Source organism: Pogonomyrmex barbatus, unplaced genomic scaffold (assembly GCF_055798465.1).
Source record: "Pogonomyrmex barbatus isolate J1 unplaced genomic scaffold, ASM5579846v1 scaffold12, whole genome shotgun sequence".
In the NCBI taxonomy this organism is placed as follows: domain Eukaryota; kingdom Metazoa; phylum Arthropoda; class Insecta; order Hymenoptera; family Formicidae; genus Pogonomyrmex; species Pogonomyrmex barbatus.
In genome coordinates this window covers 4,260,969-4,276,133 of record NW_028297108.1, presented here as the reverse complement: position 1 = coordinate 4,276,133, position 15,165 = coordinate 4,260,969, and the positions used below count along the sequence as shown (strand labels likewise).

General features: G+C 41.9%; 1 protein-coding gene across 2 annotated transcripts in view; it reads right to left on the bottom strand.

Moving 5' to 3' along the window:
- Positions 1-12: 12 nt before the first annotated feature.
- Positions 13-15,165, bottom strand: part of Zip48C (Zinc/iron regulated transporter-related protein 48C) — a 32,790-nt gene continuing 17,637 nt past the window's right edge. For both annotated transcript variants that reach the window (XM_011640393.3, XM_011640394.3), the window contains exons 5-6: positions 7,857-8,114; positions 13-3,777 (exon numbers count right to left, since the gene is read on the bottom strand). In XM_011640393.3, coding sequence (XP_011638695.2) covers positions 3,699-3,777; positions 7,857-8,114 — 337 coding nt within the window. In that variant the 3' untranslated portion in view covers positions 13-3,698. The remainder of the gene's footprint in view (positions 3,778-7,856; positions 8,115-15,165) is intronic.

Below are 15,165 nucleotides of genomic sequence, written 5' to 3'. Positions count from 1 at the left end.
TTACAAAAGAGATGCTGCTCCAAAATCTTTATTTCTTTGAAAGTGTAAGTGGGTAATGATAGGAGAGAATTTCTATTACCGTCTCAGATATCTCAGGTGAGCGGGAAAAGGAGCGGAATTGTCAAGGGATACATACACCGTTTTTCATCGATTAGAATCGATCGATGAGTTAATCTTAAGGAAAAGAAAATTTCCGGGTGCTCTCTCTATATATATATACGCGCTATGCTTTATTACGTATGCATTAGTGCACTTTTTCTTTATTGCACATCTTTAAAAATGATTATACTGCAGCATTAAGTTCGCGATAAATGAAAATTCCTTGAATATGCAGCATGTAAAGTTCCGGAGTCTTAATTATCAATTTAATCTACGTATGACAATGAAAACGGGCGGACAATGAAACAGTCGTTATTCACCCCCGTATATTCACCAAATGTTCCGCTTAAACGAGTGATCCTAATTAAGTTACGAAGGCACCTAATTTAATCAGGAAATTCTTACCCTCTCGCACCTTCCGGCCGTAAAAATTACCAGAAAGAAGACTAATTCGCGCGATGTGCGAACGCGTTTCTATTAATAGATAATATTTGCTATTGGAATAATCTTAATTAACGGAAGTATGCTATCCTCGATAAAGTACTAATCGCGCAAATCAACAAAGCAGGCGTTTTAACAATTTTACATAAACGTCCGCTCGCCTTTTACAATTGACCGTGCTAACTACCTAGGATACAATATGATAATCCGAAGAATCATATAATTCGCGTTAATTATATGATTAATTACAGAAGATACATTTCGCTAAAGCATCACTCGTGATCGTCGACGTGATGCTGCGCTGTTGACGTTGATCGAGACGATTGATGCTCGTACGCACTGATTTAATATAAATCGAGCGTCGGTGGTTTTCTTTGAACTCGCGTCGACCATCCAGATCGAGGACCGTCAAGAGAATGTATATCGTTCGCTGACAACGAGAAAATTTAAAATTCTTTGCGAAATGATCCAATTGACTTTTAGAATTGACAATCTTAGTCCTGCAAAGTATATATTTCATGACAACAGCCATTTTTGTTTCGGTAAATGCATAACCCTCGATTTATTGAAGTCACCAATAAGGGACGAGAGATGCATCTCGACGTCCGCGAAGCTGGATGGTTTGTTTGATAAAATTAATACGAGAAATATAATTCTAAAGATGGAAAGTAAGAGGACAAGATGTAAACGTTGCGCGCAATAGCGGCAACGTAGTGGAACACTTATTAAAAAGTTGGTCCCCAATCCGTGAAATTAAAAGGCGAAATTTATTATACTGGCGTATTCGAGGTATTGATTGACATCAACAGTCATATCGCACTTCAAGATTTGGGACCAACTTCTGATTACGTCAAGAAGTTTGCCGTTGCTTTGGCTGAGCGCGTATCTACGACAGGATTTCACCTCGCCTTCTTACATCATGATTTTTATACATACGTGGATACCGAGATACGTATATTGCTAATACTTCAGATGGTCTATCGACAGTGTGTGTATCAAAATATATGTCTCTATGTCTTATATAGAAACGTACAGCGTCGAGAATCGGATATCAATGATCGATCTATTTCCTTTCAACTATCACGAACGCGCTTATCGAGGAATATCAATCTCGATAAGCCCAACTTGCACGATCTTAATATAATAAAGCCAGAACGTTATAACGTTGCATGCTAAGAATGAATTTTGCTCGCATAAAAAAGGGACACTTGGGAATTAGGAAAATCAGGGTCTAATGTGAAGATAAAAATTAGATTATATATCTATGTATTTTTTATCTATTTATTTTTTATATAATATATATATAATATATATATATAATATATAATATATATATATATATATATATAAAATATACGTTATATATAATATAACGTTTCTTCTTCTTGTTTTCAAATCACATTGATCACTCATTTATGTTTCACAATTTATTAATATGACTGCATTTTTTAAGAATAAGATAACAAATATAGATAACAAATATGTAAAAAATAAACAACAAAATCGATTAATAATAAATGCAAAAATTTTGTCATTATTTAAAATGTTGATTTTCCGTGGATTAATAATTTTTGTGTAATAGGGGAAAGGACTGAGTAATTTCAAATTAAAAAGGGCTAATGATCTGCTTAGCTTGGACATTGAGACGTTTCTTTAAAGGAAATGCTGCAGACGAGAGGCGTGTGTCAGATTCCACGAGGTGATCTATTTTTGCGCCAACGGATATAGTGGCAACCTCGTTACATGCTCCGGGATAAACGGCACGTCGCTACAAGAACGAAATTGCATCGTTGCGCGTTGTGATTAGAAAGGGCACATTGTAACGCAATAAATATGCGTATAAGTTTACCTACCTACCAGGCACGAAAGCGCAGTTGGTGATTGCGTGCGCGCACGAGAGACACATGTTAGTTGCGAAATTCGTACTCTTTCGAGAGAGAGAGAGAGAGAGAGAGAGAGAGAGAGAGAGAGAGAGAGAGGAGAGAGAGAGAGAGCTCCGTTTCAGAAATGTGCGAACAGAATTGCGTTACGCAACAAAGGGTCTCTCATTAAGGTGGAATGAGTAAGGGGGCAGTCGGAAATATGCGAGCGGACTCGAGAGCGAACTAATTCCGTGATCAAATCGTAATTAAAGTCTCGCGAATATTAACGGTACTCAGGGAAGTATTATTATTTGATTAAGTAATAAAACAAATTCTTTAGAAAAATAATAATCTTTCAGAAAATGAGGAATACTTTCCTGTGGTAATCCCCCTTTTCTGGACGTTTCAGTTTTGGACGATCAGTCTACATAACTTGATATGAGTCAAATCATATAAAAAAAAGACCGAAAAATATTTACGAAAACAAATAAAATTTTAAGCTTTCTAAAATCTTCTATCTAAAATATATATCAAAATTTATATATAAATTTGTCTCTATTTAAGGAATTAATGTCCATTCAATAAAAAAGAATTACTCGGGATGTTGTTCCTTTTTGATAGTTCTCGACGCTGCACATTGCTTTATTTTAATTGCTTTATCTACTGAAAGTTTTCGCGATTGCATCGATTGCAACCGTCTCCTGTGAATCCTGATAGATATTAATTTTGATATTTGATTTCAGTCAACCAGGCTATGTGTCTTCAACTTCTGCAGTCATCAAGATATCAGGAAGACATTTTCAAAATGTGAAATACATTCTAGAAAAAGATTTACCGATTTAAGGAAGAATTGAGCCATTACACAAATTAACCTTTATCGTAGTGTTAATCAAGGATAAAGTTACGGATAAGCGAGTCAAGATTCAAACGTACATAGTTTTTACAACATGATATGATTTTGTACATCTATTTCTCTCGACGACTATCAGGAATCACGAGAGTGCGTCTCAAACCCGATTGGCAACACTCCTTATTTCGCTACTGGTGGTTCGATTTTCCTGAGTCTTTAAGAATAAAGTGCTATAATGGCGGATAAAAAACACATGTCGGGACTGGAGAACATTCGTTATCGCTAGCACATTCGGTTTACAACTTCTTCGCGAGAAGACGCTATTGTTCGATGAATGCCGCGAGTCGAGGAGACGCCTCATCGCGACTGTGAACACTCGTTACCACATGATTTTTACACATACGCAAAAGCGTGGACACGCCGTGACTACTCTGAGGATGATGTCCTTAACCTAGGCCAACGTCTAGAGACATCATCACTAGGAAACCGACGATGGCGGCCCAACTGGCAAGTTTGCCGTTTCCACTGTAAACAGAAAGCACGCGAGGTGCGCGAATTAAAATCCAAGGGGTCTCACGGATTTCCGTGAAAATGGCTCCCATGGAAATGGAATGGACATTTCGAACGTTTTGACTCGGATTCTGAATCCTTGTTTATCGATAAGAGTGCCTCTAAAAGTGACTTATAAGCCTTCCGATTGAAAACTTTTATATCGATAAAAGAGGATTCCGAATACTTTTCTATCTCATCCCATTTGAATTTGAATTTAGCCATCTATATTTTCCGTTTTCACAATTTAAAAAATCCTGTGTTCAAATTTATGCTCCAACAATGACGGAATGAATGGTCGCATCGCGTATCGAGTTCCTTTCTAAATATCTGCAATATCGCGATTTAGTGGCGGCGTGATGCATGAGTGGCGAGAAGCTGGAGGGAATTTTAATTAGCGCAACCGGCGGCGCATGGATCGAATGTAAAAATCGAGGGATGTGGTGATGGTGGTGGTGGTTGTGATGCTGAACCAAGAGAGGACGAGGGGCAACGAGCAGGTGCGGGGGAATTAAAAAGGCGGCACTGGCGCCGTCGTCCACCGCTATCGTCATCGTCTTCTCTGCTCTTACGGCTCCGTGGCAACGACCTGGGAGAAAGAGAGCCCCAGGATGGCGAGAAATAAAAGGGTTTTCGCGGCAAGTAAGTAGGGATTAAGCACATACAAAGCACACACTCGCGCTGCACCGTGCCGCGGCGTATATACCCCGGTATTGCACGTCACGGCTTGTTGATTTCGTAAATTATACACGGCCATCAATTTTAACGGCCGGCGAAACGCGCCGTTGTATTTCGGTGGGCGTTCTACCACATCAATCATATCCGCGCGGTAAATACCTCCTTTCGGTGTGCGTCAGAAAATTTGTATTTTTATTGGCCATTATCGTGTCTCATCGCAATGGTAGCTGAGATAACCCTCTTCTCTCTCTCTCTCTCTCTCTCCCTTTCCCTCCCGTTGTTGTCGTCGCTCGCTCGTTCGCTCGCTCGAAACTGGGGCGCCGCGTCAAATCGCGTCGCATTCCGCATCCGCTAAACGTCGCTAAAGAGCTGATCCCCGATCCGATTGATTGTGTATTTAGTGCGATGCGATGCCGACAATACACGTTCCCTTCCTCGCGCGCGTTAATGAAATTCTGATATACTCCTGACACTTCCTGATTCGTTAGAACTTGGAAGCTATTCATAGTTCGCACATTGTATCGTGTTATCGAACATTCCAGAAAGAAAGAAAAAAATTAAATCGCATCGATCTCTCGTTAATTTGGAATTTTTATCTTCATTGCCACGAGCGAAGTTTCTACCGCAGTGGCGGGAGGAAATATCGGCCAATTTGACATCCAATTACGAATAAGTGAAAGTTCCGTGAGATAGGGTGATCAATTTAAATATCCCTATTACTCGGCCGCGTCGAACATGTAACATGTAACGGGTATCATCGGTGAAGCGGGACGTTCCTTTTCGCCGAGCAGAAGAAAATGCAAATTGCAACGAGGGGTGATCGTTCCGTGAAACGCGCCGAATCGTGCCGAGCCGAGCCGTGCCAATTTTCAACCGGCGCTTCTCTTTCAAAAGTGTATCAAAGTTGCGAGAAAGAATTCAAGAGAGTCCTACACACGATCGCCCCTTTTTTCCTTAACTCAAACTGATATCGTATTTCGGCGTAACTGATATCGTATTTCTTGCGCAAGACTCAATTTTGCAAGAGCGAATTAGTTTTGCAATCTTTTTCTAGCTGTCCACTTACGACGTAAATGGTAATAAAACTTTTTCTAATCGGGGCTACGTCATTGGCGTCAGGTTGCTCGACCCATAATTTTTTTACACATCGTTTAAATGAAGCAGGTATGGACTTAGCAGATATAACCCTGGTAGCTCGATAGTAACACAAATATTGCAAGTTGCGAGTTGGGTACTTATGGCACTTAGAACCGTATTCATAGCCGTCTTTTTTAGGAATAAAAAGTCGCTAATAATACGCGTATGCATATTTGTGTATGCACGAATGTATAAATAGTGAAACCTTGTGGTTTCTGAAGAGCTCGATCGTAAGTACGGACGTACTTCTCGGACGTGATCATTGCTAGAATTTCGAGGATAACGATGCCGAGTGCATTGGAAAAGGGAAGCTGGACCGCGCAAATCTATCTCTGTGCAAATGCGACTCAAGATCGATCGAGAGAGCTTTCCTTCGAAGAAGACTCGCACGCGAACTTCGCGCAGATTCTTCTCCCGTGGAGGTCGAGCAACGGTTTCTACGAAGAAGGAGAGCAAATACGAGATGTGGAGAAGGAGAGAGAACGAGCGATCTGTTTTCACTTTTATGTTTTCCGGCCACCCGGAGGGTTCCCGAGGGAGCGAGTCGAGGCCGACTGTCTCAGGGGATCCTCGAGAGAGAATCGCAACGAGAGGAAGAGAGAAGAGCGTGTACCATTGCGCTCGCGCTCGAGTATCCGGGCGGTTAGATCGCACGCGAAATACAAAAGGAGCCAATTATAATGACAATGCGCCTTCTTCAGCTAGAGAGGAAGAGAGAGAGAGAGAGAGAGAGAGAGAGGCTGCCAGTGGGCCTGGGAAAGAAATTCGCTACGTCCGTTTCGCCGACGGTGCGCTAACTACGGCACTGCCGTCACGCGCCATTGTACCGTAATCGTTCTCGAATACGGACATCGTAGATACTTTGGTACGCGTTTGTGCGTGCGAATACATACGTAAGGGTATATACATGTGCGCGTCCGTTTGACACGAGTAGAAATTCATAGGACATACGCGACACGAATTTTTTCCTCTCTATATTTATACGCTTCGGTGCCCCGCACGGTCGAAACGGATTCCGGACGTTTGGACGTGCGGTCGTCGGAACGATCCCGCTGAATTCTAGCGGCTTCGGATCGTAAAGAACATAAAAGTAAAGAGTACACGTGAGTTACGAGAGTCCGTTGTCACATTAGCCAGAAAGAGCTCACGATCAGTGGTAGCTGATCATGTTATAAATGTGATAGCTAAAAGCGAATTAAAATGGAAAGAAATTATTTTCAGTTGTTTAACAAATTACTCTAATAAATTATAAAAGAAATTTGGAAAAAAATCTTTGTAAATGTAAATACAAAGTTTTACACATTGTTGCACTGAGCTGACAATTTCTAAATCGATTCGTATAATTAATCGTATTTTTCTCGAATTACTTTTATCCTAGTTCCTTTATTCCGTACACAGCATTAATATTATTTTTTCTCGTATAACGCAGATATTTTTAAGAAAAGTAAATAAAACTATCGAACAATAATGAGCAAGAAGATGAAATTGTTCGTGGAGAGAGGTCTGTAGGACGATTGAGTTGGAGAATTGCGCGAAAGATCGCCATCGAACGGCTATTCGCGTTCACGCTCGTGGAGAATAAATCCCGAAATAAAGGACCATTGTGTCGGTGGGAAAAGCGTCTTCCGCCCTTCTGACTCTGAGACTGGGCCTGGGCTTCTAATTCGTCTTGAATGGACCGAGGATGAAACGTGAGACGGAAACGGGTGCAAGTGCACCGTGGACTGGTACTTCCAGTACGAACAGTGTTTAAAAAAAAAAAACAAAGAAAGAAACAAAGAGAGAGAAAGAGAGAAGGAGATAGACGGAGAGGAAGAGGGAGAAGGGAGAGAAGAAAGGATGAGGAGAAGCCGGAACCAGTTAAGGGAACGAGTTGCGCCCAACTCCGTTTTGCGCGAACCGGCTTCACCCTTCTGCATTCAACACCATCTTCCTTGCTTTTTCAATAACACATGCGTTTTCCGAGCAATGCATCACGCGCGACGTGAAAGTTCCTTATCGGAAATAATCGTAACCGAAAATATTCAACAGATTTGTTATCTACAATTTTTGCCGAATAAACTGCGAGGTTTGATTAAATAAAATTACTTATATTTACGTTTTTGAGAGACCCCTATCGCGTCGCATCGATCTCGAGAACGGGGTGAGTGACCGTTATTTTGAGCATTGTAAAAAAGCGTGAATAGGAGCGGTTTCGCAGTTTCAAGTTTTCCCGGGCAAGTGGATTATACGGTACATACCTTTGATGCGCTTCCGGGATGATGTCGTCGATCACGACATAGATCATCGCACCGGCCGCGAAGGCAAGTGCATAAGGTAACGCAGGTGAGGCGAGCGTCACTCCGGCTGCACCGAGGACACCGGCGATGGGTTCCACCATCCCCGAGAGTTGGCCGTACCAGAAACTCTTCAACGTGCTAATCCCGGCGGCCTGAAGGGGCAGGGACACCGCCAATCCTTCAGGAAAATTTTGTATCCCGATACCGATCGCAAGATTTCTGTAAGAAGATTCAAAGAGTCGATCGTTAATTTTACACGTATAATTAATTACGAACAAAAAAATATTTTAGACTTTCTTCTAAAATTTTCTGAGGAAAGACCCTTCTAAGGAAAAACCGACTCCTTAAATAGCACCGATCCGCAAATTCCGTTTAAGTTTTTATCTATAAACGATATCTATAAACGATTCTTTTTCTTCAGTTCGAGTTAATGCGATTGAAGGCGTTCCGATGCATACCGTGACATTTCCGCAGCAGCCGCATCGAAATACCTCGATCGAGCGCAAAAAGTATCCGTTCGCGAATTCCGTAATGTTGTACCGCAACGGTGGTATGCAAAAATAGGGACCGTTCCGCCGGATTGGGAAAAAGCGAAGAAAAGAAAGAGAAGAGAGAGAAGAGCCTAAGCGCGATAAGAACGAAGCCAAAGGAGACGAGGTGGCTCCGCGCGAGAATCATGGCTTGCGCGCGTGTACACACACATACACACACACATACACCACGTCTCTTCCTCCGGTGTGGCAGTGAGTTCTTGAAACTGGTCGATGGCTTCGACATTCTCCAGATTTTTCCATCTCCGCGATCGGAGCGGAGCGCCCGCGAGGCTTCCTCTAGATCCAGCCGTGTGTACCGCTCGCTCTTTCATGCCTACCGGAGAGCGGCTAAAGCTTACTCGACCAGGATCGCCGCTCATAAATAAGATGTCAATGAACGACAAAGCCTCGAGTTTCGCTTCCAGTTACGCGGACTGTAACGCCCGGCAACGACATAAAATCATTGGCGAAACAGCCGCAGGTAAATTGACATAACACATTACATATCACCGCCATTACGGATTGTTACAATATTGATTGTCTATTCGAGAGATTGTCCGTTTCAAGTTTCAAGTTTCCGTATTTATATTTATACGTACGCGAATAGAGGATAAGTTAAATACATAAATTTCAATGATTGGCTAAATGATACATTACGGTGATATTAATTTGACTGTTAATTTCCACTTCCAAAAATGTGAATCTTAAGAGACGATTTTATACGGCTTTTCAAATTAAGATAGTTGTGCGGAATATATCGAGAATAATTTTGTAGGATAATCGTAAAACTAATCGCGCGATGCGCGATTAGCGATGCGATCGATATATAGGAGAGATAGAACCTTAGCTTCGTTGCAAGTTCGCGAGACCTCTTTCCTCGATCTCCGTTCATCTCCGTCTCTCTTTTCCGCGACCTCGTGGACCGTCGAGCGTGATCTATGGGCCAAGTAATAGCATGGTAGAATCACGTCGAAGAATGAGGGAGAAAGGCAGGCGGCGAGTGCGAGCGAGCGAACGGCCGAGCAAACGAGCGGGACGGAGCGAGGGGAAAGGAGCGGCGGGAGAGAGACGTAACAGGTGAATGAACGACGGGATCGCGTATACAATCTAACACGGCGCGCAAGCCGGCGGAATATCTCACATATTGCACACCGCCGTGCACGGAATTCTCCTCAACTTTGGAATATCATCGTTCTCCGACTGCTCTCGACCCCCGCGTTCTGCCTCCCAATCCCCGCGACGAATCCTTCCATTCACTACTTCGAGGAACGCGGGTTGAACTTTGCGAGTTCGCGAGACGCAGCCTCGCGGACGAGTCGATGGGAGTCGATTGAATTCCGCGAGTAAAACGAGCTATTTACTTATTGGGTCACGCGCGAAAATACTTCCAGAAGAAAACATGGATTACATCTGTCTGACGATCTCTAAAGCATTTCTTTATCCCCGTTTAATCTTTTAACAACGGTTCATTGAAAGTTAATTAAAATGCACAGATATATCCCCGCGACTTTCGCGAGATAAAGTTTACTCGCTTCTCCATGGTTAGTATTTCTACGAAGGCAATTGCGAAATCAATTATAATCCGGCTGCGAGGTCATTGCAACCATGAATACGTCAGCGCTGTCCGTCTCTTTTGCTCTCTCTCTCTCTCTCTCTCTCTCTCTCTCTCTCTCTCTCTCTCTCACTCTTTCTTTCCATCGGCGGAGCTTCAATGGGATTCTCAGGATCGGCGTAATAGTATTCTATAAAACTAGAATTATGGGGCCTCGCAAGAACCCTACGATCGAAGCTGAATTAAAGATGGGGGAACGACTTGTCGAGAGAGAGACTCGTCCGGTTAGCGAGATGATCCAATCCTAAGGCCCATAAGAAGCGAGAAAACGGTACCGGGCTTCATAGAGGAGACTAACTATTCGAATGAATGAGTTGACCGAATCGGACGGAGTCGCATGCGCGCGAAGCGACCGAAACGAAGAAAAACCCTTCGGTTCTGGTACGTAGAACGAGGTAACGAAGATCTTCCGCGATCTAGCTCCCGTAATTCGATATTCATGAGCACCGCATTTTACGAGGCGAACGCTGCAAAACAAGCCGTTCGAAGGCTTCGGGCTCGTCGCTGTTAGTAATTACATTTCGCGACTGGAATAGCATATTGCTTTTACCTTTTCTTCAAATTGAAAGATAAATCATATCATCATATAAATAAATTAACATTAATTGTAATGTTGACAATTTTATCCCGTTCTCAAGTTTAGGATGTTTATTATTAATTATTTGTAACTTTGTCCATGTTTTTAGATTACTATGAATTTTGTCGAACTATGAACCGAATCGGTTTAACCTAATTAAGTACACGTGACAAATTCATTTTTAATTTATTATAAATACTTTCTTTTATAATAATTAAACAAGGTTGATATACAATTAAATTTTAATTTACTTTTTGAATGTTTAAGATTATTGCGGCTCTTGCTTTGATCGCAAACATTCCGATTGAAATCGACTTTCTATTCGCTTGTAAGATTTCGAAGATTTTCGCTTCGAAAAATCTGAATATTTTTGTAAAAGAAAAGTGACAAAACCTGAAATCATTCCAATCTGAAAACATTTCCACATAATTTTATAATAAGTGCTCAACTTTTTGTATCAAGATTTTCATTTTAAATTCACTTTAAATTCAATTTATTTAAAAAATGAATGAGTTTTCCGAAAATTTTGCATAAAGCATATAAAAACCAAATTATCTTGTCAAAAGCAAAATTTCTAGCTAAGTAAAACATTATAAAATTGTGCTTATCTCCTCATTTCGTTATAATCATGAAATATTGCCGTTCGCGTCGGTTGCAAAAACGTTTATCACGTACGTGCAAGTGGATCAGTCGGAGATGGAAAAAGTTGAAGACTGAGTGACTTAGACGCGACATAGAGATTCCTCCGCGGTCTTGGCTCCGCGAATCGTCGATCCGCGAATGACCGGGATTTACGGGGAACAATAGATCAGCCGCGAGTTGTCGGCGAGTTCGGCGGAGAAAACGGTCAGCGGCAGAAGCGGCACAGGTGAATGAATGACGTGATCGCGCAGAGATCACCCAGTACGTTGGTGGTTTTCCTTCTCCTGCCCGCGCCCTATCGCGCGGATACGCATAGGGTCCTTCGATAAGATAGAGAGAGAGAGAGAGAGAGAGAGAGAGAGAGAGAGAGAGAAAGAGAGAGAGAGAGAGGGTATGTCATGTCGCGGCATGTCGCGCGCGTTATTTCATGGGGACGACGGCATCATCGTCGCCGCATTCCTACGGCGTCGAGGTACATAAGTGGTTGTACAGTTAACCCGTCGGGTCCGGCTGTTCGCCAGTTGCACCGGGGGAGGTCACCCGAGTTCCGAGAATGATCGCCCCTCTCCCCCTCCCCCTCCTCCCATGCCCCTTGCCCTCCCCCACTCGTATTCGCGATACGTGTGCGCGCGCGAGTGTGTGTCGCCGCCTCTCTCTCTCTCTCTCCTCTCTCCTCTCTCCTCTCTCTGCGCGGCCTGTCTCCCTCGTTGCGGGTGCCCCACTACCCATTGCGGGCCCTTGAACGCGCACTACCGCCGGTGGTTCGGGTGCCGGGCTTCTTTTCCTTCCTGAGTTCTTTCTGCTTTCCATGGTCAGGGCCCTCGACTACTCCTGGTTTCGTCTACAGCGTTCGTCAGACGGCTAGGGCAACTTGTTTTGAGACCGGGAAAGAGTGGCATTTTGGCCGTTGTTCATATCATCGATCACGCGTAACATTTTGATCTTCTTATCGCATATGTTTGCTAGACAACCGTTGCGATGAAATAAAAATGGAGATATAGAAAAATGTGACATTAATTTATTAATGTATGTAGAACGTTGAATCTGGCATGCAAAAGCGATATGCGTGAAGTAGGTTTTTTTATTTATAGAATTAAAAGCTTTACGTAACAAAGATTATCATATACATGCTCGTACGTATGGGATATTCTTAAAATTGCTTTCACGTTGAAGAGGCTGTTATATATCAAGGTCAATAGCACTGTGAAAGGCTAGGTAGATATCGTTCATTATATTATACCTTTAGTTCTCCGAATTCATCGACAGGGCATTATCTAAAGTAGCGGAGCCTCACCGAGTTTGTTATATTGGCCGCTCATTTTCTACAAACCAGTCTTAAATCAAGGAGTCTTCGAGATAAGCCTCCATACGATTGTACACCGAGAGCAAAGTACGCGCAACATATTAATTAACTTCGATCTTTCCTCGATGCTAATCGTATTATCGTAATGCTTATGTGCGGCTAATCCGCCTATTAGCGGAGCTATCATTCTTTCAGTGCAGAAGTGCGGTTGCGCGCTAACTTCGCGGTCGCGAAAGATTCGAGTGTGAGGCAGCAGCAGCCGCGATCGAGCGGGAGGACGACGGTGAGCGAAGGAGAACGACGAGAGAAGTTGGGTAGATAACCTTAGGAACGGGGCGGCTGAGAGCTCTCTCGTAGGGAGCGGAGGATACCGGACCGAGGAATGTGTTCGTTTCGCGCGAGGAGTGCTCAGGATCCAGGAGAAAGTATTGGCGAATAAGACGAACGTAGATTCACGGGTTTTCAGGAAGGAATTTTTCTAGCGAGAGAGACCCACCTTCTCCTTTCGCGTAGCCGTCTTAATTGAGGTTTCACGCGTCGCGTCGATGAGCGGACGTCTCTGGCGCATGAATATGTATTCAGGTCGAAAATAGGACGGAAATGAGGAGAGTAATCTTGAAGTCGAAAGAAAATTGCGTCAAGTTCAGAAGGGAAAATTATTAAATTTGTAATTATTTTTGTATCTCCCGAAATTTCATTTTATTCGGATCGCGGCATGTCAAAATTTTTCTGCTGTATTACTCTGTTTTTTAATTCTTCCGAATAAAATCGAGATTCAAGAGATAAATAAGTAAACTGTTGATTTAAAATTGATAAATATTATAAATTCCAATAGTTTATAATTCCAGATTTGTAGAATAAAATATGAGAATTCACTGAGTTTATTTCGACGTGAATTCTATAATAATCGAGAATCCTACAATAATTTTAATAAAATATTACGATAAAAATTTCCAATTCGAAATTTGTCGGAAGACAATATCATGGAAACTGATGTTTACCGCCTTGATAAAGAAATTAACAACACACAGATAGTTATCACGATTTTCGATGTGTGTCGGCAGGATGTTTAGAAAAGCCATTAGCTCGATGTCTCCTTTTCCTCACTCGTGCGTAGATTAGAAAGTATTTATCATGTTTGGTGGTCCACCGGATCTTGTTATGCAAGATATGTGACGGCAAGAAAGATAGCAGCAATAGCAGCTGCTCATTCATAACATTTTTTCATAGCAGTTTGAATGGTTTTGTCACGTTTGAATTTACAGGAGAAACAACTCTCAAATTTCCTAACGGGAAGTAAGGAAAAATGTACAACAAGTAACATGCGTTTGTCTCTAACGTTGAACAGCAACGTTGAGTTTCCGTCTTTAAATGAAGTATTTCCTCATAATACAGTTATCTACGATATTGCAAACAAATATCTATGATAGATAAGTAATAAAAAATGTTTCTATGTCCTCAATTATTTGTTGATTTAGATTATAAAGCGATGACTCAAGAATGTTTCGAACGCGAAGCATACGATACTGGCGTCGAGCCGTCTCGTGTCGAAAACCGCGGATTTCTCTTCTAATATAAAAAAAAAAATCTGACCGGGCCGGTCATCTCGACGTGAAAACAAAGCTGCACGCGTGTGGGTCCCAACACACGCACGCACGACCGAACACGTGCCACGTTCTCGCACCGTTATCTACGCATATCTAAGATCCGGACCGACTACGAACAACCAATATAGATGATTTCGCGGCGAGGAAAAAGTACGAAAATGTTCGAAATAATCATCGTTCATTTCCCCATGTGATAAGAAAGAACGGAAAGAAAAGCGGAGCTCGAAACGTAAATGTTATCGTTACAAATTAACGTGCACATCGATAAATATGAGCGCGGTTTAATTGCAAAGTCAAATAATTTGATAGCTGATCGCCTCTAATGATCTTAATGGCCGCATAATAAATTAGAGATCGAGTTAAACATCGCGACAGTATTTAATAGACCATGTCGGCTGGGGAGTTCATTGGTGTGCACCAACATGGCGATCGCTGTAACTCCATCGGACGCACTGCAGACGCCATGTTGAATTCCATAAAGCCGCGGTTGTCCTTACGTGGCAACACCTATCCGCTCCTTGCCTGCCGCAGGATGAAGAACGTCAGAAGCTAATATTGCGCGAAAACGCGCTTTGCAAAAGCCAGCTGTTTTTAATCATTCAACTCGAAATGTAATGTTCAATCAAGATCGTCTTACGACGTTCTTTTGAATTATGCATAGAAATAAATTACGAATTTAGAATTTTACATTAAATATAAATTAAAATAGTATGAGCAAGTAGTATAAAGATTTTAAAAACAGAGACGAATTCATCATAGATATTTAATTAAATTTAAAAAATAATTAATATATTTATGAAAAGTAAAAACGTCGCTAAAAGTGTTACTTATTATCATTTCTCTTTGCGATAGAATATCTTAAGATATTAAAAAATGATTTTGATGACTGCGAGTCAGGTCTATTAAAATTAATCGGTACAACCGTCGAGAAATAAAACTTTAAAGCTTGAATAGAACAGCGGATAATATAATAACGCGCGTAACATGTCTCGATAT